Source organism: Camelus bactrianus, chromosome 32, assembly GCF_048773025.1.
Source record: "Camelus bactrianus isolate YW-2024 breed Bactrian camel chromosome 32, ASM4877302v1, whole genome shotgun sequence".
NCBI lineage: Eukaryota > Metazoa > Chordata > Mammalia > Artiodactyla > Camelidae > Camelus > Camelus bactrianus.
Window position 1 is genome coordinate 13,879,428 of NC_133570.1, and position 21,952 is coordinate 13,901,379.

The 21,952-nt window shown below is 55.2% G+C and overlaps 1 protein-coding gene across 5 annotated transcripts in view; it reads left to right on the forward strand.

Annotated features, from left to right (window-relative positions):
* Positions 1-468: 468 nt before the first annotated feature.
* The window catches only part of RBM19 (RNA binding motif protein 19), a 131,613-nt gene continuing 110,129 nt past the window's right edge, over positions 469-21,952 (forward strand). For all 5 annotated transcript variants that reach the window (XM_045523059.2, XM_045523057.2, XM_010963626.3 and 2 more), the window contains exons 1-16: positions 469-626; positions 4,077-4,259; positions 5,705-5,830; positions 6,015-6,053; positions 6,338-6,530; positions 7,574-7,827; positions 9,342-9,422; positions 10,048-10,126; positions 12,230-12,301; positions 13,259-13,462; positions 14,165-14,295; positions 15,063-15,184; positions 15,591-15,687; positions 17,211-17,321; positions 18,365-18,565; positions 19,840-19,969. In XM_045523059.2, the coding sequence (XP_045379015.2) occupies positions 591-626; positions 4,077-4,259; positions 5,705-5,830; positions 6,015-6,053; positions 6,338-6,530; positions 7,574-7,827; positions 9,342-9,422; positions 10,048-10,126; positions 12,230-12,301; positions 13,259-13,462; positions 14,165-14,295; positions 15,063-15,184; positions 15,591-15,687; positions 17,211-17,321; positions 18,365-18,565; positions 19,840-19,969 (2,059 nt within the window). In that variant the 5' untranslated portion in view covers positions 469-590. The remainder of the gene's footprint in view (positions 627-4,076; positions 4,260-5,704; positions 5,831-6,014; positions 6,054-6,337; positions 6,531-7,573; positions 7,828-9,341; positions 9,423-10,047; positions 10,127-12,229; positions 12,302-13,258; positions 13,463-14,164; positions 14,296-15,062; positions 15,185-15,590; positions 15,688-17,210; positions 17,322-18,364; positions 18,566-19,839; positions 19,970-21,952) is intronic.

Sequence of the window (21,952 nt, forward strand, 5' to 3'; positions counted from 1 at the left end):
TTCCCGGTTGACTTACCTGGTTCCCAGTTTACCGCCTGCAAATGGGATGTTTGTTTCCAAATGGCACATTCTAAAATTTACAGGGGATATTCAGTAATTGATTCACGGAGACTGGCAGCCTCTCTGAGCCTCAGTTGCCCCGTCTCTAAAAGAGAGACAAGATTCCCCAATCCGGCCCCCATTCGCAGGGCTGTTTCAGAACTCAATAACGGAATAAAATAGCAGAAGGGGGCTAAAATGATTTCCACGCCTAAGCAGCGCTCAAACACTAGGCCCACGACACGCAACCTCCCATCAGTGTTAGGAACCAGCGCCCCCTGGCAACTTGGCCACCGCGTTGGTCTCCGGGGCCACCGCAAAACAGCCTGCGCCTGCGCAGAATGCAAACGCGCAGACCCGCCCCTTGGAGGGCGTGACTTCCGTGGGTAGCTCTTTGGCCACGCCTATTTCCGGAGGGGCGGGCTACGTCAGGAGCACGTGACTTCGTTCCGGTTCGCCAAAGATGGCGGCGCCCAGAGGTCTAGCGTGAGAGTGGTTAGTGGGAGTCGCTGTTCATTTGTATTGGAATCAAACAAGTGGGACCGTGCGCCATGTCGCGACTGATCGTGAAGAACCTCCCGAATGGGGTGAGTGCAGAGCCTGGACTTGAGAATCTGAAATTGGGACCAGCCAGGAGCTGGAGGTTGGGAGAGAGGCGGCTGGGGAGAATCGAGGGGCCTTCCCTCTGGGGCAGGATTCCGGGTGGGTTCAGAACAAAAGAAAAGGGTGGGGGGCAGGATTCTCTGCAAATCCCCATTTGACAGTTTGGAGAGAGGTACAGTGAGTGCACAAGGTTTCACAGCCGGCCCGTTACTACCTGATCCCAGCCAGACACCTCTTTGCCAGGGAGATGCCAGCCCCCACGTTGTGTGAATGCCTTGCTTCCGCAACCCTCCTGTCGGATCATCTTTGTTGTTGTTGACTGGTGACTGGGTCAGACACTGTACCTATAGTCCTCTCCCACTCGGGACACTGTCGGGGAGGAAAATGGGGAGTAATAGGCTGAGGACCTCCGTTCCGGTTCTCACTCAACGCCTTTAGGGCTGGTAGGAATAGTTTAAGAAAACCGAGTGAGTGTGAAAGGTTTTAAACCGTTTATCCTGTAAGTGAGAAGGGGTAACCCAGTCATACCTGTTTCCCTAGAGTCTAGCACAGAACCTAACACGAGGTAGGCATCCAATAAAAACATGACGAATAAATGAGTGAAGAAATAGATGAATGTGTGGTGTCAGATGACTAGGTGCTGTGTGCCCAAGTGGTTCATCCATCCCAGTTTCACTGTGGCTTTTCTTAGATGGAGAGCCCCTATACCACTGGTGTGGCCAGTAAGCTCCATCCCCAAAGTACAGAATGTGCCATTTGGATGGCATGAGACATCTTCTGTACTCTTGACTCTAATCGGTGGGGAGCCTCTCTTCTAAGGAAGAGTAAGAACACAAAACTATTTCTGTTTCATTGTTGTAGTTTTTTTAACTTTACCACCACTATCTTTGCCCCCCTACTCCCCATACGGATTGCAGGGAGATGGAGAGGGGCACTTATCACACTATTTAAAAAATTCAAACAGTACAGTAGTGTATAAATAGAACAGAGTCTTCAGTTCCATCTTGTCTCCATTTCTCTCCAGGAGTAACCGTCTTCATGGCTTGTTTTTAGGACTCCTCATAGACATCGCTCTACATCCGAATAGTGAGCTCTTGCCTTCATTTCTTGGCTTATTTACCCCAGTGACTATCTGCTGAGCCCCACTGTGAAAGATAGGAAACCTCCATCAGCAATTCCTCCCTTCTGGTCTTTGTTATTTATTGTTTTTAATTCTTCCACCCATTTACTATAAATAGTATACCATTAAAATATCTGTTGATCCATCTATCAGCTTTCAACAGTGTCTCTTGATGCCTCAGTCTGATGGATAAGGATTTTAGCCTGGCTCCTCCCTCTTCCCCTCCCAGCTAGCATCTCATTGTGCTTTTCAGCACAACTGTCCTCTTTTTGTTGCTTGTTTTGTCTGATGAATGAAAGAGTTAATAAAAACAGTAGTAATAGTAGCTAACATATGCAGAGCTTACCATGTGCCAGGCACTGCTCCAAGTGCTTTAGGTAAAGTAACTTATTTAAACTTTACTATAACCGTACGAGGGAGGTTCCGTTTTTATGCTCATTTTAAAGGTGAAGGGGCCAAGGTACAGCAAGGGAAAGTGATTTGCCTGAGATCACACATGGCGGGTAATTCATAGAGCAGGGGTTGAACTGAGCAGTCTGGTTCTAGAATTTGCATTCTTGATCACTACAGCATACTGGCTCTTAGCACAAGTGCATGCATTTGTCTTCATTCCTTCCCAACAGATAAACACCTAATGGTGAGTTCTTGTTATGTTGCTGACTTTGTAGATCGAGGTGGCTAAGGCTTGGTCCCCTTTTATGGTGCTTGGAGTCTAGTGAAGGAGACACACCAGATCATTCTGGCAGAGGGTGCGGGGATTGAAGTGTGTGAGGACAGAGGGGCCGGTCACCTGACTCACCTGAGGAATCTAGGAGGGGCTTCCTGGGGGAGCTCAGGGTTGAACTGAGAATGCGGAGGACTTAGCCAGGGCCTGCCTGGGAAGATTTCACCCATGGGAGATGGCAGTAGTAAAACCTCAGAGGCGAGACACAGAGAGAGGTGCAAGGAATTTGTCAAGAGATACAAGAGGTGGGTCAGGAGCAGATCATGGAGAATCTTGGTTATTTGAGCCTTTAGTGTTAAGTTCCCAAAGGTTTCTGACAGAGGAATGATGGGTCGGACTTGAGTGTGGTCTCTCCCGGGGGATGAGGAGATGAATTCACTGCCTTTTATGCGTCTGACCTGAGCCCCAAACCTTGGACAGATCATTTATCCTCTGTGAGCTTCATTTTCTCCTGAAGAAAATTTGAATAATCATTCTGAACTCATAGAGTGATTGTAAGATTTTAATGAGATCAGAGTTATTAAGGCACCTGCCTCTGAAAATATCCTTTTTTCTCTTTTAGGGGGGCCGCCAAGGCCTCTCGCGTCTTCACTTTTAGATCTTCTTTTGGCTGTTCATGGGGCTCTGCATGTCCCCTCAACCCCACTCCCCCCGCTACACACAAATCTCCCTATATCTGCTTAGAAAAGTCTGCTGAGTGGTGAGGGCGGCCTGGCTGCAGTGAGGATGGTGGTGCCGGACTCTCTGACCAAATAATAATAGTATCACTGTGTTAGTTTTTCTCTCGCTCCTACAATAAATTACCACAAACTTAGTGACTTAAACCAGATGAATTTTTATTATCTTACACTTCGGGGGGTCAAAAACCTTAAAAATCAAGATGTCAGCAGGGCTGCATTCCTTTTGGAGACTCTAAGGGATAATCAGTTTCCTTGCCCTTTCCAGCTTCTGGAGGCTGCCTACATTCCTTGGCTCGTAGCTACATCCTAAATCCTCAAATCCTAAATCTGTCCTCTGTTTCCATCATCACATCCTTTTTCCAACTCTGGTCCTCCTGCCTCCCTCTTACAGGGACCCATGTTATTACATTGGGTCTACGCGGATAATCCAGGATGATCTCAAAACCCTTCATGTGGTAACACCTACAGACTCCCTTTGGCCACTTTTACGTAAGGTCACACCTTCGCAGGTCCCAGGGATTAGGACATGGACATCTTTGGGGGTGCGGGGCGGTGGGGGGGGCGGTGTTTCCATTCGTCTGTCTGTACAGTTGGCAAACACTTGTGTGGTTTACCGTGTTCCTTCATTCACATGTTTATTCTGATGTGTTTATTAGGGATCTGCTACGTGGCAGATGCTGGGCTCCTGGTATAACAGGTCTCCTTGTCTTCTGAGCAGCCTATGGGGCGGGGGGCGATTTCATTGCAGCCACTCATCGATGAAGTGGGTAAGGGGTTTGAGCTGGAACCAGGTCCAACCGCAGAGCACCCGCGGCTCCCGCCCTGTCTGCGGTCACCTCTGGGGAATCCCGCGGCCTCGGGTTCCCAGCCCAACCATCCCCTTGTCTCGTCGCCCCCCCTCCCGTCCTAGATGAAGGAGGAGCGGTTCAGGCAGCTGTTCACCGCCTTCGGCACGCTGACGGACTGCAGTCTCAAGTTCACCAAAGATGGCAAGTTCCGCAAGTTTGGCTTCATCGGCTTCAAGTCGGAGGAAGAGGCCCAGACGGCGCTGAACCATTTCAACAGGAGCTTTATTGACACGTCCCGGATCACGGTGAGTCAGCTGGACCTCGGCCCTGCCTGTCGGAAGGGATGCCACATGCCCCTTCACCCCACACTCAAGTCCAGAGCCCGCCCCCTGCCAGCCCGTGATGCCTTTGGTCTTCCTCCCTGTCCTCTTAAACTACCTGGGGGTTTTCACTCACCCGTCGTCAGGTGCTCAGTTAAAGCCCACTGGGAATTTAGGTGTTGGGAATTTAAAGAAAAGTGGCTCCCCGGCCCCTGTCCTCACAGAGCCAGCAGCCTGCAGGTACACAGGGGCCTGACAGTCAAACAGGTTGCTTTCATTCTTTGTCATCAGTACTGTGACGGGGGAGCACCGGGGACTGTTGGAGAACAGGGGAGGTCCTTACCCAGGCCAGGGGGAGTCAGGAAAGCTTCCTGCAGGAGAAGGTCCCACCCATGTGACCCATGTGCATTTAATGACTTAGTAAAACACCTGTAACACTTTGTTGAGGAAAAAAAAACAGATGTTGGACAAGTATGTATGATATGATCCCACTGGTACAGAATCATCACTCAATCTGCATGTGTGTGTTGTGTGTATGTGTGTGATGTGTGTGCAGAGGACCGTGTGGAAGGATTTCTGCCAAAATATTAATTTCTCTTTCTGGGTGAGACGAATTGGGGTTAAAAAATTAATTTTTTACTTTCTTCATACTTTCCCCTGTCATTTGAATTTTGTACAGCGGGCACAGGTCATTATTACGGAAACAACAAAACTATTTTGAAAGTCCATGCACAGTTAACTCTTTTGTAATAAGGTGTGGAGGTTGGCCGGCCTGCATCTTCCTTGACTGCGGGGGAAAGTGCCCACTGCAGCTCCCAGCAGGACCAGCTCTCGTGAAGGTCATCGCAAGGGAGACTGCTGAGGGTGTTTAGACCCCAAGAGGCGTGTCAGCTCAGGCTTACCACTCAGCACCCTTCCAGGCTCCAGGGCGGTCACCCCGCTTTTCCCGTTATCCTGGAGTTGCTCTCTCCACACTCATGACAGTAATACTGACAGGTGTTAGCAGAGCCTTGTGCTGGGCTCTGTTTCATCCTCGCAGCTACTGCTGAAGCAGTGGGCGAAGAGCCCGGGATCCAGACTCTCTGACTCCTAGACTCTGCTTGCTCGTTCACTTGCTACCTCGGTGGCCCAGGGCAAGTTACTCAGCCTCTCTGTGCCTCAGTTGCCTGATCTGAGAAGTGGGGGCGCTCAGGATATTCACACTTGGGAAGCACTAAGGCAGCAGGGTTCCTCTGTGAATACTGACAACTGTAGCAGCCACATGGAGGAGGAGAAAGGCGCAGCGAGGGGAGGATGTCATTTTTGTTAACCGTCTCGGCCAGTCACTGGCAGTTGCCTTTTTAAAGAGGCCAGGCTCCCAGGTGCTGGAGCGCAGCATCCCTGCCGGGCATGGGGGCGGGTGTCATCATCACCCTCTCTGTCCCTTGCAGGTGGAGTTCTGCAAATCGTTTGGGGACCCCACAAAGCCCCGGGCTTGGAGCAAACATGCCCAGAAACCAAGCCAGTCCAAGCCTCCTCCGAAAGACAGAGCTTCCGTTCCCCCGGAAACTAAGAAAGTGCGTGGTGGGCCACTCCCGTGTCAGCAGGGCAGCCAGCGGTCACTGCTGGGAGGGCGGGGCAGTGGGAGTGGGAGGGAGCTGGGAATCCCTCTAGGATGGTTCCCTAAGGTGGCTTTCTCGGGGCAGCGGGTTCTGTCTCCTTTCCTCTGTGACCCTCCCCGCCTGTGCCTTCTGTTTCCAGGATGACGGGAAGGAAAAGGTAGCAGGTGACCTGGAGAAGGTGAGTCTGTCCTGGTGACCGGGGGAGGCCAGGCTGGAGGGGCCGTGGCAGGCGGGCCCGGCAGCCGGAGCCCTGCCTTTCATCTCCCCTCGCCGTGACTCGGTGGCTCCTTCGTCTTCCTGTCTGATGCTGCCCTCCCCAGGACTGACCCAGCTGACCCCAGGGGTCCCTGAGACTGGAAGTAATGACCTTGGAGGATGCTCTTACCCTCCCGAGGCTGGGAAGGGTTGGTGGGCCCTCCCTGAGCCTCATCCGCCTGTCCTCCCTTCTTCCCGCCTCCCCAGCTGAAGGAGGATGACAAGTTCCGGGAGTTCCTGTCGGTTCACCAGAAGCGGACGCAGGTGGCCATCTGGGCGAACGATGCCCTGGATGCTGAGCCCTCGAAAGGGAAGAGCAAGCCAGCCAATGACTATCTGAACTTTGACTCCGACTCAGGGCAGGAGAGTGAGGAGGAGGGGGCCGTGGAGGACCTGGGAGGTAAGGGAGTGCCCCCTGCCCGGGTGCGTGTGACCTGGGGCCCCTTGGTGCCAGGCGCGGGAGATGGCGCGTTGGACACTGCCCTGCAGAGGGGTGGTTATCGGCCTTGACCTGGCCTGGCCCCTTATTCATTCAGTCAGTCACTTACATTTATTGGGCACCTACTGTATGCCAGGCGCTACTTCAGGCTTTGGGGATACAGCAGAGAGCAGAGAAACAATAAAGAAATCGGTGTGCTCTTTAGTGTATGATATGAACATGATGCCACAGAGAGAAGGCAGGAAGAGGGGCCTGGGGGAGTCACTGGGGAAGGGCTCTGAGGAGGTGGCCCTTGAGCCAAGGCCTGAAGGAGGTGAGGGAGTGAGTCTCTGTCCTCAGATGGGGCTCATGGTGTCGTAGAGGGGCCCCTACGGCATGTGAGCAAGCCTGGTCCAGGATGGTAACGGCGGTCGAGGGGCAGGAACCGACTTTGGTTCAAAGGCGAGAGAATGAATCTACTGTGAATTTTATGGTGGGTAGTTCCTGTGCAGAGCTGGGATCCGGACTCCCTGGGAGTTGGTGGCATGCGGGGGGGGGGGAAGGGAGTTGGGGGCAGAGGGAATAGCCTGGCACAGGCGCAGAGGAGAGGGAGGTGCAGGAGCTGGAGGGGGCTCCACGTGCTTGGGGCAGCTGGAGCCGTGGGAGCTGGAGGAGAAGCCGGTGAGCTCACGGCCTGATGGAGAGTTTGGGTTTCATCCTGAGAGTGTCTGGGAACCCCCAGAGGGTTTTAACCAAGGAGTCACAGTCCTGTCCATCTTCTCCAAAAGACTGTGCTGGCTGCAGATGGAAGAATGGATCGGCGAGGGTGGTACAACCAGAAACTATCAAAACCCCATCAGCTTCTCCCCATTTGACGTTATTTCTCCAAGGACTGACTGGGACTTGGAGTCACCGTGGGCTTGGCACCTTCCGTCCCCACCAGTCACATAGCCGCGCTGTCTGCCTTCCCAGCCTTCTGGTTTGCTCACAGCCATCGCTGACTCGCAGCCTCCCTGTCTTTCCAGAGGAGGGTGACGGCCCTGAACCCAAGGCAGCGGCGCAGAAGGAGCTGTCGGACATGGATTACCTGAAGTCCAAGGTGGTGCAGGCTGGGTCATCGTCATCCTCGGAGGAGGAGGAGAGTGAGGATGAAGCCGTGAACTGTGAGGAAGGGAGCGAGGCCGAGGAGGAGGGTTCCTGCGCCACCCCCGCCCAGCGGGACCGAGAGAGGACAGGGGCCGTGCCCGGGAATGCAAAGCCAGAGGTGGCCCGAGCCAAGGTGCATGTGGATTGGGGTGCACTTGGGAGCCGGGGGCAGGAGGTCCGCCCTGGCCCTCGCCCAGGTTCCCTGCAGCCCCTTTGTCGGGGGTTGTAGTCTAGAGAAAAGACAGCTCAGCTGCCCGGAGACCGGCCTTCAGCCCTCGGCCCTGCTGCTTGCTTGCTGTGTGACCCCAGGCAAGCGCTTCCCCTCTCTGAGTTCATTCCCTGTTGCTGCCTGTCCCTCTGGAGTTGGGGGCCGAAAATGAGCTCACGACGGACCAGAGCTTGTTTGTATTTAGTAGCAAGAGGTATAGATGTCAGCCCCAGGTCGGCAGGAATAGATGGAGTTCCTTGGGCACTTACTGCAGGCGAGGTACAACGGCTGCCGTTTGTCACTGCATCTCAGGACAGTCCGGGGGACTGCGGATTCTGGTCCCATTTTACAGATGAGGAAATTGAGGCCCAGAGAAGGAAAGTGACTTGCCTGAGGTCACGGCTGGGAAGTGGTGGGGTCAGGACCCAGGCCCAGACCCAGGTGTGCCAGGCTCTGGGGTCATTTATAAATGTGGATGCTACCTTTGGGGACGGCCACCCTGTGTCCTACCTGGGAGTCCTCTGTTCAGGGCGGCCTCACACAGCCTTTGGGTCTCCAGTCCCTCTTCTCCCATCTTTTTCTCCTTCCCCTTCTCCCTCTTTTCATTTTCTGCCCCCTTCTAATTGCCACCCCCTGTCCTTTTCTTCTCAAAATGTATCTCCCAGAGAGGCAGTCAAGTGTGGGTAAGTCAGGGAGCTCTGGGTTCAAATCCCAGCTCTGCCACGGAGCCGCTGTGGGACCTGGTGCTTCTCTGCAGGCCTCTGATCCTCATCTAAGATCTACGCTCAGCAGAGTACTGGTCCCTGTGTCCATTTTTCAAAACTTCTGTGCGTGAGTGTACGCTGGGGCTCAGAAGTTCCAGCTTTCAGGAAGAGACCCCAGACCATGCGCAGGGCTGCACCCCAAAATCAAGCAGGTGACTGTTGCTGCTGTGAAATTAGAAATGGCCACTCGTGCTCCTTGGGGTGGTTGCAAAGCCTAAATTGCATCACGGCAGCCCAGGGCAGGTTTTGTGACCAGAGGCATTAGCCAGAAAATTAGGCTTTCCGTAGCTGTTTAAATTCCAAAATTACAAAAAACATCCCGAATCTCTAATCCCTGTAAGATTGTTTTAAAGATTCAAGGGGACAGTCGTGCCTGCAAAGTGAGCTTTGCACAGCGCCTGGTACCGTGTAAGCCCTAACTCAGCGGGAGCAAATGCCGCTGGACCTTAGGGCTGCTTCCCCAGGCTCTGCCCGTCCATGTTGCCTGGGGCCCCCGTGAGCCGACCCCCAGTGTGCTGGGCTCAGCTCCCAGCCCTCATCTCGGGGGCACGTGGAGGCTTGGCACCTCCCACCCCGGGCTCTGGCCCGACTCCACATCCGCGGAGCACCCCCTGCGGCACCTGGGCCGCACCAGGGAGCTCACCATGGCCATTTCTGCCCTTTGCCACCCCTCAGACAGAGAAACCAGCAAACCAGAAGGAACCCACCACCCCCCACACCGTGAAGCTGCGGGGAGCCCCCTTCAATGTCACAGAGGTATGTGCCAATAGCAGGATGGGGCCAGGAGCCCCGGGGAGCAGGAAACGAGTGTGAGGATGCCAGGACCTCTGCTGCGTGGGGGATTCGGCATCGGGTGAGGACGATCTGGAAGGAATCAGGGGCCAAGAAGGCTGAGAAATAGGATCTGGGGCATCATCAGGGTCAGGAAACAGGGGTGGCTGTACAGAGACCAAGAAAGTCTGGTCTCACTCACTGATCAGCTACGCTAGGGATGGGCAAACATTTTCTGATAAAAAAAAATTTTTTTTAAAGGCCACCTAGTAAATACTTAAGGCTTTGTGATCAATACCCCCATCAAGTCAAAAGGTACTTAAGAAAAAATAATCAGAAACAATACCTTAAAATGCCAACAGTGTCTTTACTGTTTTATATTAATAGTCATCATTTCTCTCCACCTTAAAAAAAAAGTTTTTCCAAGGCAGTTTCATTTTATGATGGAGAGAACATGTGTATAACTTAGAGGAAAGAGAGGAGCTATAAAGGGTGAAACCCTTTGGTATTCTTTCTGAGTTCAGAAGTTTGGCCTGTGTTTCTTTATGAGGTTTACACTTTTGTTACTGGATTGAGAAAGAAGGGGGGAAACTTTTTTTTATCCCCACAGAAAAATGTTATAGAATTCCTGGCACCCCTGAAACCAGTGGCCATTCGGATAGTAAAAAATGCTCATGGAAACAAAACAGGTAAGGTCTGGGGTGTTTCGGGGGCGTTGGAAAGGCGTGGGGTAAAAAAGGAAGGTCGGGGCAGTTGCTGAACTGCAGCAGTGTTTTGAGGGCAGTGATTTTTTTTCCCTTCTGTGGTCCCAGGTTCTGTGGATGTGGTTAAGGTGCTCCGACAGGGGTCTGCCCCTTGTCCCCTGTGGCTGCCTGCCATCTGTGAGGTTTCCACCTGTTTTTCTTCTCTCTCCTCCTTACCCTCAGCCTGTGCCCATGCCAGTGGGCACACCTGTTTGATTTAAATGAGAGTCCCCAGTCCTATGGTTTGCTGTGTGAAGCCTACAGGGTCTTGGGTTTGCTCGGCGAGGTCCGTGGGCAGCTCTGTGGATGGCCGGCACCCGGAGCTGCTGAGAACACATGGTGTTGCCCCGAGCTGTCCTCTCTCTCTCTGGGCAGCCAGCCCATGCCCTGGTTCTGGAGTTCTGGCTGCCCCGGGGTGGAAACACACTGGGAGGGAGGGTCTGAGCTTGGACAGGTGGGAGCCTACCTGTGCCTACGTGCTGGCCAGGCCAGGAGGCTGCAGGACGCGCAGCAGCGGGGTTGGCGCTCCTTGGAGAACCACACAAAGGCCCTCTGGCCCTGGGGAGGCCGGGCAGGGGAGGCTGTGCTTGGCCAGGAGACACTGGTAAGGCAGAGAGGTTGGGGTGTTTGGGGGCTGGGGTCTAGGGAGAAAGGTTCCTGCTTTAGGGGCAGTCCCATCCCCTTTGAGGTTCCACATTTCCTCCCAGCTCTCCTCTGAGCACTAAAGGCCTGCTTACTGGGCAGATTCCCCATGTCCAGCCATCCCTCTGTGCACACCTGCATCGTGAGGGAGGGCTCGACCCCCTGCCCAGGTTCAAATCCCGGCTCAGCCACTGTGAGCTCTGTGACCTGGGACCAGAACTTAACCTCAGTTTCCTCATCTGTGCATTAGGGGGTCCTGGCTCATTGTGCTGTGCAGATTCAGTGAGTTAATATATGTGTACAGCATTTAGAACGATGCCGAACACCTATTACACAGTCCCTGCAAGCGGCTGTCCACGTCGGCAGGGCTGGTGGTACCCCTCTTCCACTGCAGTTCAGAGGCCAGGAGGGTGAGCGGGGGTTGGCCAGAGGGAGCAGGAGGGAGCACATTTGAGTCGCCAGGGCCAAGGGAAGACCATGCCGGAGGCCGTGGTGCTGGAGGAAGCTTACAGATGAGCAGGACGCTTATGAGGAGCTGCAGAAAGCTCCCCACAGCATGGACGGTGTGGAGGCAGGGCCCGGCCCCCAGGCTGGGGGCTCGGTAGTGACTGTGGACTTCAGCCTGGGTGCAGGGGCCTACAGGGGGCCTAAAGCAAGGGGAGGCCAAGATTGGATTCAAAAAGATCCCCAGCTGCTGAGGGCAGGGCCTGGGAGGAGGCAGTTGGGCTGGGTGGGGGCTTTTGCAGTCCTCTAGGGGAGGGTCTTGTGCTCGAAGCCAAAACCCGCTGGCCTTGGCTCCAGTTGCAGCACTGCCACCTGTTAGCCCTGTGTCCATGGGCGTGTTAGCCGTGTGTCCATGGGTGTGTCACCTGCCTCCTCTAGGAAAGTGGGCAGGGGGCCTCCTCTGTTGCTTCTCGGGGTCGAGGCCCGGGGAGGTTGAGGGTGCACAGCCTCTCACATTCCAGGGAGGACCCCACATACTTGTCTCTGCCAGTCAGGGCCACAGGCACTCGTGGCCAGAGTCACTGTGGAGTCGGCCCCTCTGGTATTGAGCTGGGTGACAGCACTGTCCCCACGGGCACTTGCCCAGAGAATGTCAGGAGGTGAGGCTGGGAGGGAGCAGAGGCATCCCGTATTTGTGACTCCTACAGTCCCGCATCCTCATGCGTCAAACTGGCCAGAGGGTCCGAATACTCCCTGCAAAGGGAAATTTGGCTGGAGGCAGGGTTGGGAGGGTGGAAGGGAGTCTCTCTGTATTTTGGAGATTTGGCCAGAAATAGGGGTTTTTTCCCCCTGCTTTCTGCTCAGATTCCCCGAAATGCCTAGCAAAGGGTGGGTGTTCCTCTGTGGCTCCCACGGGTGTCTACAGGGCTTACAGATCTTACCTTCATCGTGGTCCTTTTACAGGGTACGTCTTTGTGGATTTCAGCAGCGAAGAGGAAGTGAAGAAAGCTCTGAAATGCAACAGAGAGTATCTGGGTAAGGACACCCGGGCAGGGCCAGCCCTGCCTGGTGGCAGGGGCTCGGACATTCATTCCGTCACTCTAAAGTTTTCTCGAGGACCAGGCACTGAGGATACAGCTGTGAGCAAAACAGTCCGAACCCCCTGCCCTTTCTGTAGAGGAAACTTACATAGAGAGGGAAAGACGGGCAGTAACCAGAGGGGCTGGGCTGTGGACGAATGCAGGAGAGGACTGGGGTTAGAGGAGGCGTGTTTGAAACAGTATCATGTCCTCTTGGGCCTCTCTGAGCTGGTGACATTGGAGCAGAACCTAGAGGACGAGAGGGAGCAGGCTCTGGCTTTGTGGGGTGGGCCATTCCACTGCAGGGAACAGCAAGTCCAGGGTCCAGAGTCGGGAGGTCACCTGAGGGATACTCAGGGACTTGATTTTTGGCCCGTCCCTGGCGTGGACAGGTGATTCAGATCCAGCTGTCCCCTCCTCATGAAGGCACATGTTCTGTTAGGGAAGAGGAGGAGCCCAAGCCATCTTGCTAGCAAGTCGGGTGGTAGGAATTTATCGAGCACCTACTGTGTGCATGTGGAGGTGATGGTCGCAGTCTAAAAGGGCATGCAGGGCGATGCAGGGAAACAGCTCAGCAGCACCAGGTGGCTCCTCAGGGTTGGGTCGTCACACAAGATGGTCCCCAGGGCAGCGCCTGGGACCAGGCCCTGGAATTGGGAGGTTGCAGCACCGGGGACTGGGCTGGCCCAGGCAGGCCCCCTGACGGCTAAGCTGAACTCGCAGGATGAGTGAGATTTGGGGAAAGGGCCTTCCAGCTCAGGCCAGTATCGGCTCAGGCCGCCACCCTGGTTACCAGAGCCTGGCGTCCGGCACCATAATAGACCACCTCCACTGTGGTGTCTGGAAGGCAGCAGAAGAGTTTGGAAACTACAGGTTCCATCCCCCAGGGCCCTGACTCTCTTTCCCCGTGCAGGTGGGCGCTACATCGAGGTGTTCCGGGAGAAAAACATCCCCCCGGCCAAGGCACCCCTGAAGAACACCGCCAAACCCTGGCAAGGCCGGGCGCTCGGGGAGCTTGAAGATGAGGAGGACCTGGCCGACTCCGGGAGGCTCTTTGTGCGAAACCTGCCCTACACCAGCACTGAGGAGGACCTGGAGAAGCTCTTCTCCAAATATGGTAGGGGCATGGCCCCCGGCTCGCCACACGTGCCCCTGACAAGTGGTCCAGGTCCCCATCTGCCTCCCAGCAGCTCCTGGCCCGGGGCTGGTGACTTGCCCCTCAGTTTTCTCATCCATGAAATGGGGTTGGAGCTACTGTGAGGATTCACACATGATGTACACGGCAGAGCTCTCCAGTCACAGACAGCATCACAGACACCTTCTGCCGTCCGGACCCAGACCCTGTTCACTCTTGTCCATACTCAGAACTGATGGGATTTGGGTGCAGTTTTATGAGCTACCCCCACCATCCGAGCTCCTGCTTCGGTATTGACGTCCGCTGGCCGTGTACGTGTGAACAGGCCGTGCTCCCCGGTCTGAACTCTGCTGTCTGAATAGTCTCACTCTTCACTGAGTATCCGAATAGATTTGGTGGCCAGGGCTATGTTTATTGTCATTCTTGTCCGTCTTATTTTGCCAGACATGAACTTGAAGGACCGTAGTTCAGCTCCGCCCACTGGGCTGTGCTTGTTTGTAAGGTCACGGTTGTTGAAGGGAAGGCAGGGTTCAGAATAGGGGGTAAAGGTCTCGATGCTTTTATGACCCCCTGGGGTGTCTCCCTGCTGCGAGTTGCAGAGGCTTGGAGCTGGTGGAGGGCGCTCTTGCAGGGACAAGGAGGCCCCGAGTAGGACCCTGGCGCTGACGCCGTTCCTGCCCGCAGGCCCCCTGTCTGAGCTGCACTGCCCCATCGACAGCCTGACCAAGAAGCCCAAAGGCTTTGCCTTTGTGGCCTTCATGTTCCCAGAGCACGCGGTGAAGGCCTACGCGGAGGTGGATGGGCAGGTGTTCCAGGTGAGGCCCGCGGGCTGGCGGGTGGCAGGCCGCTGGGCCCCGGGGGTGGGGAGAGGCCGTGCGTGTGCACACTCGCTCCTGCGTGCACGGGAACACGCTTGTGTTTCTAAGGGGCCCACCCGGTGCTCTACAAAGCCGCCCTCTGGCAGGAGCTACTAGGAGGTAGCTGCACCCGGCAGGGTCCGCTCTGCTCTGTCCACTGATCTATCGTTAGCACCCAGAGCCTCGCCTGGCACATAGTAGGCCCTCAAAAGGGATTTATGGACTGAGTGAGTATGCTCTTTGTCTCAAGAAATAGTCACTGAAAGAAAAGTAAGGGAAGAGTGTTGACCCAGTCACTGAAATGGTCACAACAGAATGTAAGGAACTTGTCCCAGTGTCGCCAGGAGGTGTCGTTAGCGTGCCTGCCTGAGCCCCAGGCTGCCTCCCTTCCCTCTGCCTTTTCTTTCCTTCATTTGTTCATGATTTATTGACCCCCTGTGGTTGCCGGGCCAGACCTGGTCCCCGCCCGCCTGGAGCTCAGGCTCTCACTTCCGTTTGCAGGGACAGGATGGGCCTGGGGTGACCAGTGTTCTCCGGGAGGCTGTGCCAGGCCCCCGCTCCGGGTTCAGGGTGGCCCTGTGATCGTCCTGCCGGAGGCCCCATCTTGCATGAGGGCCTAAGCTCTGGGTCCGGCCCCCTCGTGGAGGCGCCGGCGTCCCGGGGGCAGGGTGTAGCTGTGCCTGCCTCCTTCCTGCCCTTACCCACTTCCCCTCATCCTTCTCCAGGGCAGGATGCTCCACGTGTTACCATCCACCATTAAGAAGGAATCCAGCGAGGACACCGACACCCCGGGGTCATCGTCTTACAAGAAGAAGAAAGAGTCAAAAGACAAAGCCAACAGCTCCAGGTGTGTACCTGCCTCTGACCCAGGCTCCTGCTGCCCCTGCCACTCGGGTGCTCTGGCTCCTAACCTTGCTGAGCCTCAGTTTCCTCATCTGCAAAATGGGGAGAATCAGTGGCGCCTCACGTTTGTGGTGTCATAAGGAGTAAGTGAGTTAATGTTAGTGGAAGTGCTTAGCCCCAGGCACGGAGTTGGCGCTTGACAAATGTTGGGGGTCGCGAATATCATCGTGGCTCTGTGGTCTTCAGGCCCTGGCTGCTTGGTCCCCACCAGGTGAGACTGGGGAAGAGGAGGCTTTCAGGGCTTAGAAAGGCAGGCCCCCAAGCTCATTTCCTCCAGGCTTTGCATCTGAAAAAAAACTCCCCCCGTTCAGCCTTGGTCTGACCCCTCTGCTCTTGTCTCTGCTTCTCAGCTCCCACAACTGGAACACGCTGTTCATGGGCCCCAACGCGGTGGCCGACGCCATCGCTCAGAAGTACAGTGCCACCAAGAGTCAAGTGTTTGACCACGTGAGTGGGCACCCCCGGCTCTGGGCAGGGGCGGGAGCATCGTCGAGCTGGGGTCATCTGCCAGCTGGGGGCCTCTGGGGCTGCAGTCGTGGGTATCCTCTAGGGCCTCCCTCCCCGTGGGAACATCCCCATCTGCCCTGCAGCCCTGGCTTCCCAGGAGCGTGCGTGGAGCCACGCCGGGGAGCATCACTGGTGATGCTGAGCGCTTACAGTGTGGTCCTCCCCCTCCCCGCACAGCCCTGATGGAGGGACAGGCACTCCTGCCGGCCCCCCTTTCCAGAGAGAGAGAGCGAGGCCCACAGCCACAAAGGCACATGCCCAGGGTCAGACAGCTGGAAGGAGGTGCAGGTGGGATGACAGCAGGTCTGCCTGACGCCACTGCCCTCGCTCTGAGCTAGTCACACCCCTCTCTGAGGGTTGTCCCCGCTGCTTCCCTGGCCTGGCCCCCCAGGGCTCTGAGACGAGCACAGGGGAGGCACAGGTCTCTGTGTCTCCTTCTCTCCCAAGTCTGGCCTTGTTTCCATCTGACCCCCCCCCGACCACATACCTTCCTTAATGCTCATGTCTCCAGTTAGACCACGGTCAGCTTCATCTTAGGCAAAACCTGGGAGTGTGTTTTCAGCTGGCGGGCGCAGGGTATCCATGGATCTGGTCCATAAACTTGTTGCCCCGTTGTCATTTGTTCCCCCTGCCCCACCCCGAAGCTCAGCGCCATCCATTAGATGTAGGAGCCGAGCCCCATACCTAACTGTAAGTGTCCTAGTGACCATGGTTTTTTAAAACACAAAGAAACAGGCGTAAAATTGACTTTCAGAATCTCCTTTATTTAATTGGATATAGCCGAAATATTATTTCATTATATATAATATTAAAAAATGACAAGCAGTTGTGCATTTCTGGTTTCTAAGTATTCAAAATCCAGCTCACAGCACTTCTCGGGTTTGGACGAGCCACATTTCAGGTGCCCAGTGGCTGAACTCACGGGTGCCAGCTTGGGCCCATGGCTCCTGGTCGGGAGGGACTGTGGCGGGTTCGGATCCCACCTGCGCCCTGAGTGCTGGGAGCGCAGCAGGGCTCTCTCGCAGAGGAAGACCCTGACTGATAACAGAGGTGCTGCGTGTCGGTTAAGCTGAGCAGGGGGACGGTGCGAGCTCGAGGTGGGCTGGTCAGGGAAGTGACCTTCTAGCAGAAATTGGATGGAGGGCAAGGTGGGCAGGTGCAGAAGCCCCAGTTGGGAATGTGGCACATGGGAGGAACCGCACAGAGACCTGCACGTCCAGCCGGGGTCCGGGGAGCGAGGGGGAGAGAGAGGAAGTGAGGCAGGAGAGGTGGGCGTGGGGTCCTGGGTTCATCATGACAGACACGGAAGCCAAGCTGTCAAGTTAGTGCAGGCGGGCGAGGGGCATCGGCAGGGTCTGTCTCCATCCACGCCTCCTCCTCCTCCTCCAGCCCTTAGAAGATGGGAGGGCGGACCCGTCACCCACCCGGTGGCCGACAGGGCATCTTCCGTTTCTCTCCCACAGGAGACCAAGGGCAGCGTGGCCGTGCGCGTGGCCCTGGGGGAGACCCAGCTCGTCCAAGAGGTGCGACGCTTCCTCATCGACAACGGAGTCAGCCTGGATTCCTTCAGCCAGGTGGGTGCCTGCCGCCCCCCAGCAGGCCACGTGGGGCTCGGGCCACCCGCCGCCGGAGGGCTCGGGGTGAGGTTTCACACCAGTGGGCGTGCAGGTGGGTTGGAGTGTCAGGCCTCTCAAAGATGGCTGTTACTAACTTTTCAGCTGTCTGTGAAGAAAGTAAGATCACTGGGCTCAGACATGCGGCCCAGGAAGGCAGCACTCCTGCGCTCCAGTTGTACAGAAGGGACCGCAGTCAGAGCGGTGATGTCACTTGTTTTGGGTCACACAGAATCTAGAATGATGCGTGAAGTACATGCTGTGTCCTTAGGTGAGGGACACAGTTAGGCACACTCCTCAAGGCCATAGACCTAGTGTCTCGGTTTGGGTTCTTCCAAAAGCCAACTCTGAGCCTGATTCAAATGCAGGTAGTTCACTGGACAGGACAGAAGACACTGGTGAGACAGGACGTGTGTAGGGAGGAGACCAGTGCAGGGCATGCTTGCCACAGCAGCAATGGTACAGCAGCTGACTGGAGCTTTCCCTGGGGGACCCCCATGCCCCTCACACCCCAGAGTTGTCCCACCCAAAGGACAAGGGATGCAGCAATGACTGAGAGTCAAGGGCAGCTCCCAGGCGGTGTTAACGTACCGGCACACACACCCCGCCTGTCACACGTGTGGCAGCAGGCGGTCTGCCATTCCGGGAAAAGGCCCTGAGCCTGCAGATGCAGATCCTGGCCTGGGCTGGAACATTCTGGAAGGTCCAGCGAGGGCTCAGGCCGGGTACCATCAGACTCTGCCTCGGCTCAGATGTGGAGGGCCGGGATTTGACCCAGGCGGTCCAGCTCTGGAGCCCTCCCCCTTATCCAGTCCTTGGTGCTGCCTGTCATCCACGGAGCAGGGTGCCCTGGAGGGTGGGGTCTCCTGGACCCACTTCCTAAGAGCCTCGTACCAAGGTCCCATGTGGATGCCTGGTCTGGAGTCACCCCCAGGCCAGTGCCAGTGTTGGGGGCCAGTGACTTCTCCTCTGTTGTCCCACCTAAGTTTGTCTCTTCCCTTCAGGCCGCAGCGGAGCGAAGCAAGACTGTGATTCTGGTGAAGAACCTCCCGGCGGGCACCCTGGCGGCTGAGCTGCAGGAGACCTTCGGCCGCTTTGGCAGCCTGGGCCGCGTGCTGCTGCCCGAGGGCGGCGTCACCGCCATTGTGGAGTTCCTGGAGCCGCTGGAGGCCCGCAGGGCCTTCCGACACCTGGCCTACTCCAAGGTAGGGCTGTCCGAGACCTGCTCCGGGGAGGGGCCGGAGGCAGGGGACTCAGGGAGCTGGTGGAGCGACAGTCTCTGGGTGGACCTAGACCGCAGAGGGACTCGCGGTCACCCGACCCTGGGATAGCCTCGGGATGGGGGAATGTGAGGGGAGGCTCACCCTGCCCTCCAGAGAGCCTGCCTCGGTGCCCTGCCTGACCCTGGCTTTCCTTGGCTTTCTGTTAACCCGTAAATTTGAACCATCATCCTTGGTGCTTTGATTGTCTTGTACCTACAGTTAGTTGAAAGTCAGTTCCGTAGGTAGGTTATCCTGTTTCTTGGTAAAAAGAGAAAATATGTATTTCTATGTTATATACATATGTATAGATACGTGTGTGTATGTGTATGCATATATATGTATTTATTAGTATATCTAATTTTTGTATCTGTCATAACAATGTAACACAAACTTAGTGGCTTAGAACAGCAGGAATCTGTTCTCACAGTGCTGGAGGTCAGAAGTCTGAAATCGAGGTGTCCCAAGGCCGTGCTCCCTCTGAAGGCTCCTGGGGGGGGGGGGACCCTTCCTCGTCTCTTCCGGCATCTTGTGGCTTCAGGTGTCCCTTGGCTTGTGGCTCCATCACTTCAATCTCTGTCTCTGTCCACGTGGCCCCTCCTCTTCTCCGTCTAAAGTCTGCCCTCGCTTTTCTCTTATAATGATGCTTATCATTGGATTTAATGTCATTTGCAGAGACCTTTTTTTCCAAATAAGGTCATATTGGAGGTTCTGGGAGTTGGGACGTGGACATAGCGTGTGGAGGGCCACCATGTGGCCCACTACAAGTGGCTTCTCTTCTATCAGGCACTTTAATGCTTTGCAGACTGTCAGTGTCTCGTTTATGCTTTAAAGAAAAAATCTCTCTGCACGTACACATGTGCCCTCGCACTGCCTGTGAGTGTATGTACGTGGAGAGACAGAGAAAGCATGTTGTCTCACTGCCCTGCTGCACCTCCTCCGGCGCGGGCTGCCTGTATCAGTGATTCTGCTCCCCCCGCATCCCGCTCCCCATTCACATTAGAGAAAACACAAGGGGATGAAGATGTGTCCAGTGACAGCAGATGCCCCAGCCTCTCCCCAAGCCCCAGGCTGTAGCAGTGCCCTGTGTCCTTAGGGCTCAGGCAGCCTGGAGGGTTCTAGGCTGTGCTCCGTTCCCTGGGGCAACTCACCCATCCTCTGAGCTTCCGGCTCTCCGTCTGTGTCGCTGACCGAGTCCCTCCCCCACCCCTTCTCTGCAGTTCCACCACATCCCCTTGTATCTGGAGTGGGCTCCAGTGGGCGTCTTTTCCAGCCCAGCCCCACAGAAGAAAGAACCCCAAGATACACTGGCAGAACCTGACAAACAGGACACGACGGAGCCGGAAACAGGTAAGAGCCAGATCTGAGATTGGGGTGTCCTGGGGCAGCAGGCCAGGGAAGGATCAAGGGTGAGGGGGCAGCACTGAATTGTTTCTCAGGTATTTAGTTTAAAGTTCTTTATTCATCCTGAGACTGGTTGAATTTTTTAGGCACAGAAAATGCCATTTAAAAAATAGAACATAAACATTATGGGTACAGCATAAGGAAGCTGACTTTTTTGGCTTGTCAAGTAAAGGTGGTTTAAAAAGAAGACAAAACGGCTAGAAGCTACTAGTAGGGATTCTGAACAGAGCAAGAGAAAACAGCCTTCTTGTTTCATCCATCCGCCAGGATGCCTGGCGGGGGTGAGATTGACCCTCCTGGAGAAGGGTCCTTGGGGTGGCCTGGCGCCCTCTAGTGTCCAGCAACTGCAAAGGCAGGAAAGAGAAGGGACGCAGGGGCCCCGCCCACAGCTGACGCTTCACCCTTGGGTAGGGAGGGGGCGCTACTGGTGCTCCAGGCAGCACAGTTCTTCCTTGTCGGAGCTGTTTGGCACGTTGTTTAAGACATTTTGCATCCCTGGATCCTGCCCACAGAATGTCAGCAGTGCCCCCCGTAATTGGGACAATCTCAAACACTCCCCGCATTCTGCGATGCCCTCTAGGGGGGTGATGTAGCCCCCAGTTGAGAACCACTTAGGGGACCATGACCCCCATCTTGGAATCAAAGACCTTTAGAAAAGCTTCGAAGAGGACTTGGCGCTGGCAGTCCCTTACCCAGACATTGAGATCCTGCCCATCAGCAATACTCCCACCCCCCCCATCTCACCATAGGGTTGCCACTTTATTGAAATAAGGATTAAAATAAACACCCTCCACCCATATACCCTCTCATTGTCCTCACAGGAGAATGGGTGTTTAAGAGGGGAGAAAAAGTGAGGGTGGGGAAGCAAACTTCTCAGATTAAAGACCAGTCCTTTAATTGAATAGACCTCGCTGTCAGTAAACCTCCCTAGGCTGTCTGCACTTCCCATTTCGTCCTGGCTCGGTGAAACCTCCTTCAGGAATGGCCCAGTTGCTACAAGGCATTTGGGAACCACTGGTCCAGAAGCCTTGTTTCAGTCAAAGAGGAAAATCCTTCAGTCTCTGCTTTCCGAGGCCCCCGAAAACATCCCTAGCCCCTGGGGTTACCGATTATTGATGTAACTCTTTTAAAAGCCCCTCATCATCTTCTCTTCATGAGTTATTTTTGTCCACGATTGGTGTTCCCTTCAAACCTGCACATGCTTCCATCAAAAAGAGTTCTATGTAGTCACAGTTTGTTCTTAACTAGCCATCACCCCAAAATGATCAGCGACCTTGGTTTTCACTTCACTTACTAAACTTCAACATGACTGATGGTTTTTTGTCCAAAAGCAAGTCCTCTTTTAAAGCACAGATTTGCCAGGAGTGAGGGCCCCGGAGGCAGATTGAGCAGAGGCCCCTCCCTGCGTTGGTGGTGGCTGGACCGCTGAGCGAGGTGCCCCTCCTCCGCCCTCGGGTCGCCGTGCTCCTTTGACGCGTCCTGGTGCTTCCCTGCCTGAGCGCCATTCTTTTCTGCTGTTAACACTTGTCACAGTTTGTATTTATTCTGTTCGTTCGTTTCCCTTGTTTAATATCCGTCTCTGCCAGACGGTGAACCAGGAGGGCGGAGAGCATCTGACTCGCTCCCTGCTGGGTGCCAAGCATCCCACGAGGCCCTAGACGTGGGGTCGCTCGATGAGTGAGTTGAGGGAATAAATGAACACAGGAAGGAGGGTCTCTGTGCCTCTCTCCCTCTGCCTGTGAAAGGCAGCGGCGGGGTCACCCTTGTTTTTGTGTCCTAAGCCCTGGTGCAAAGTAGAGCTTGGTGACATTGGACAGTCTGTTCTCCGTTGTTGGCTCAGCATCAGACCATGACGCCATCCATGGCAGTCATCTCCACGGCTCCCTTTGCGGGTTCCAGCATATACCCTCCACAACTTTGTGTTAAATG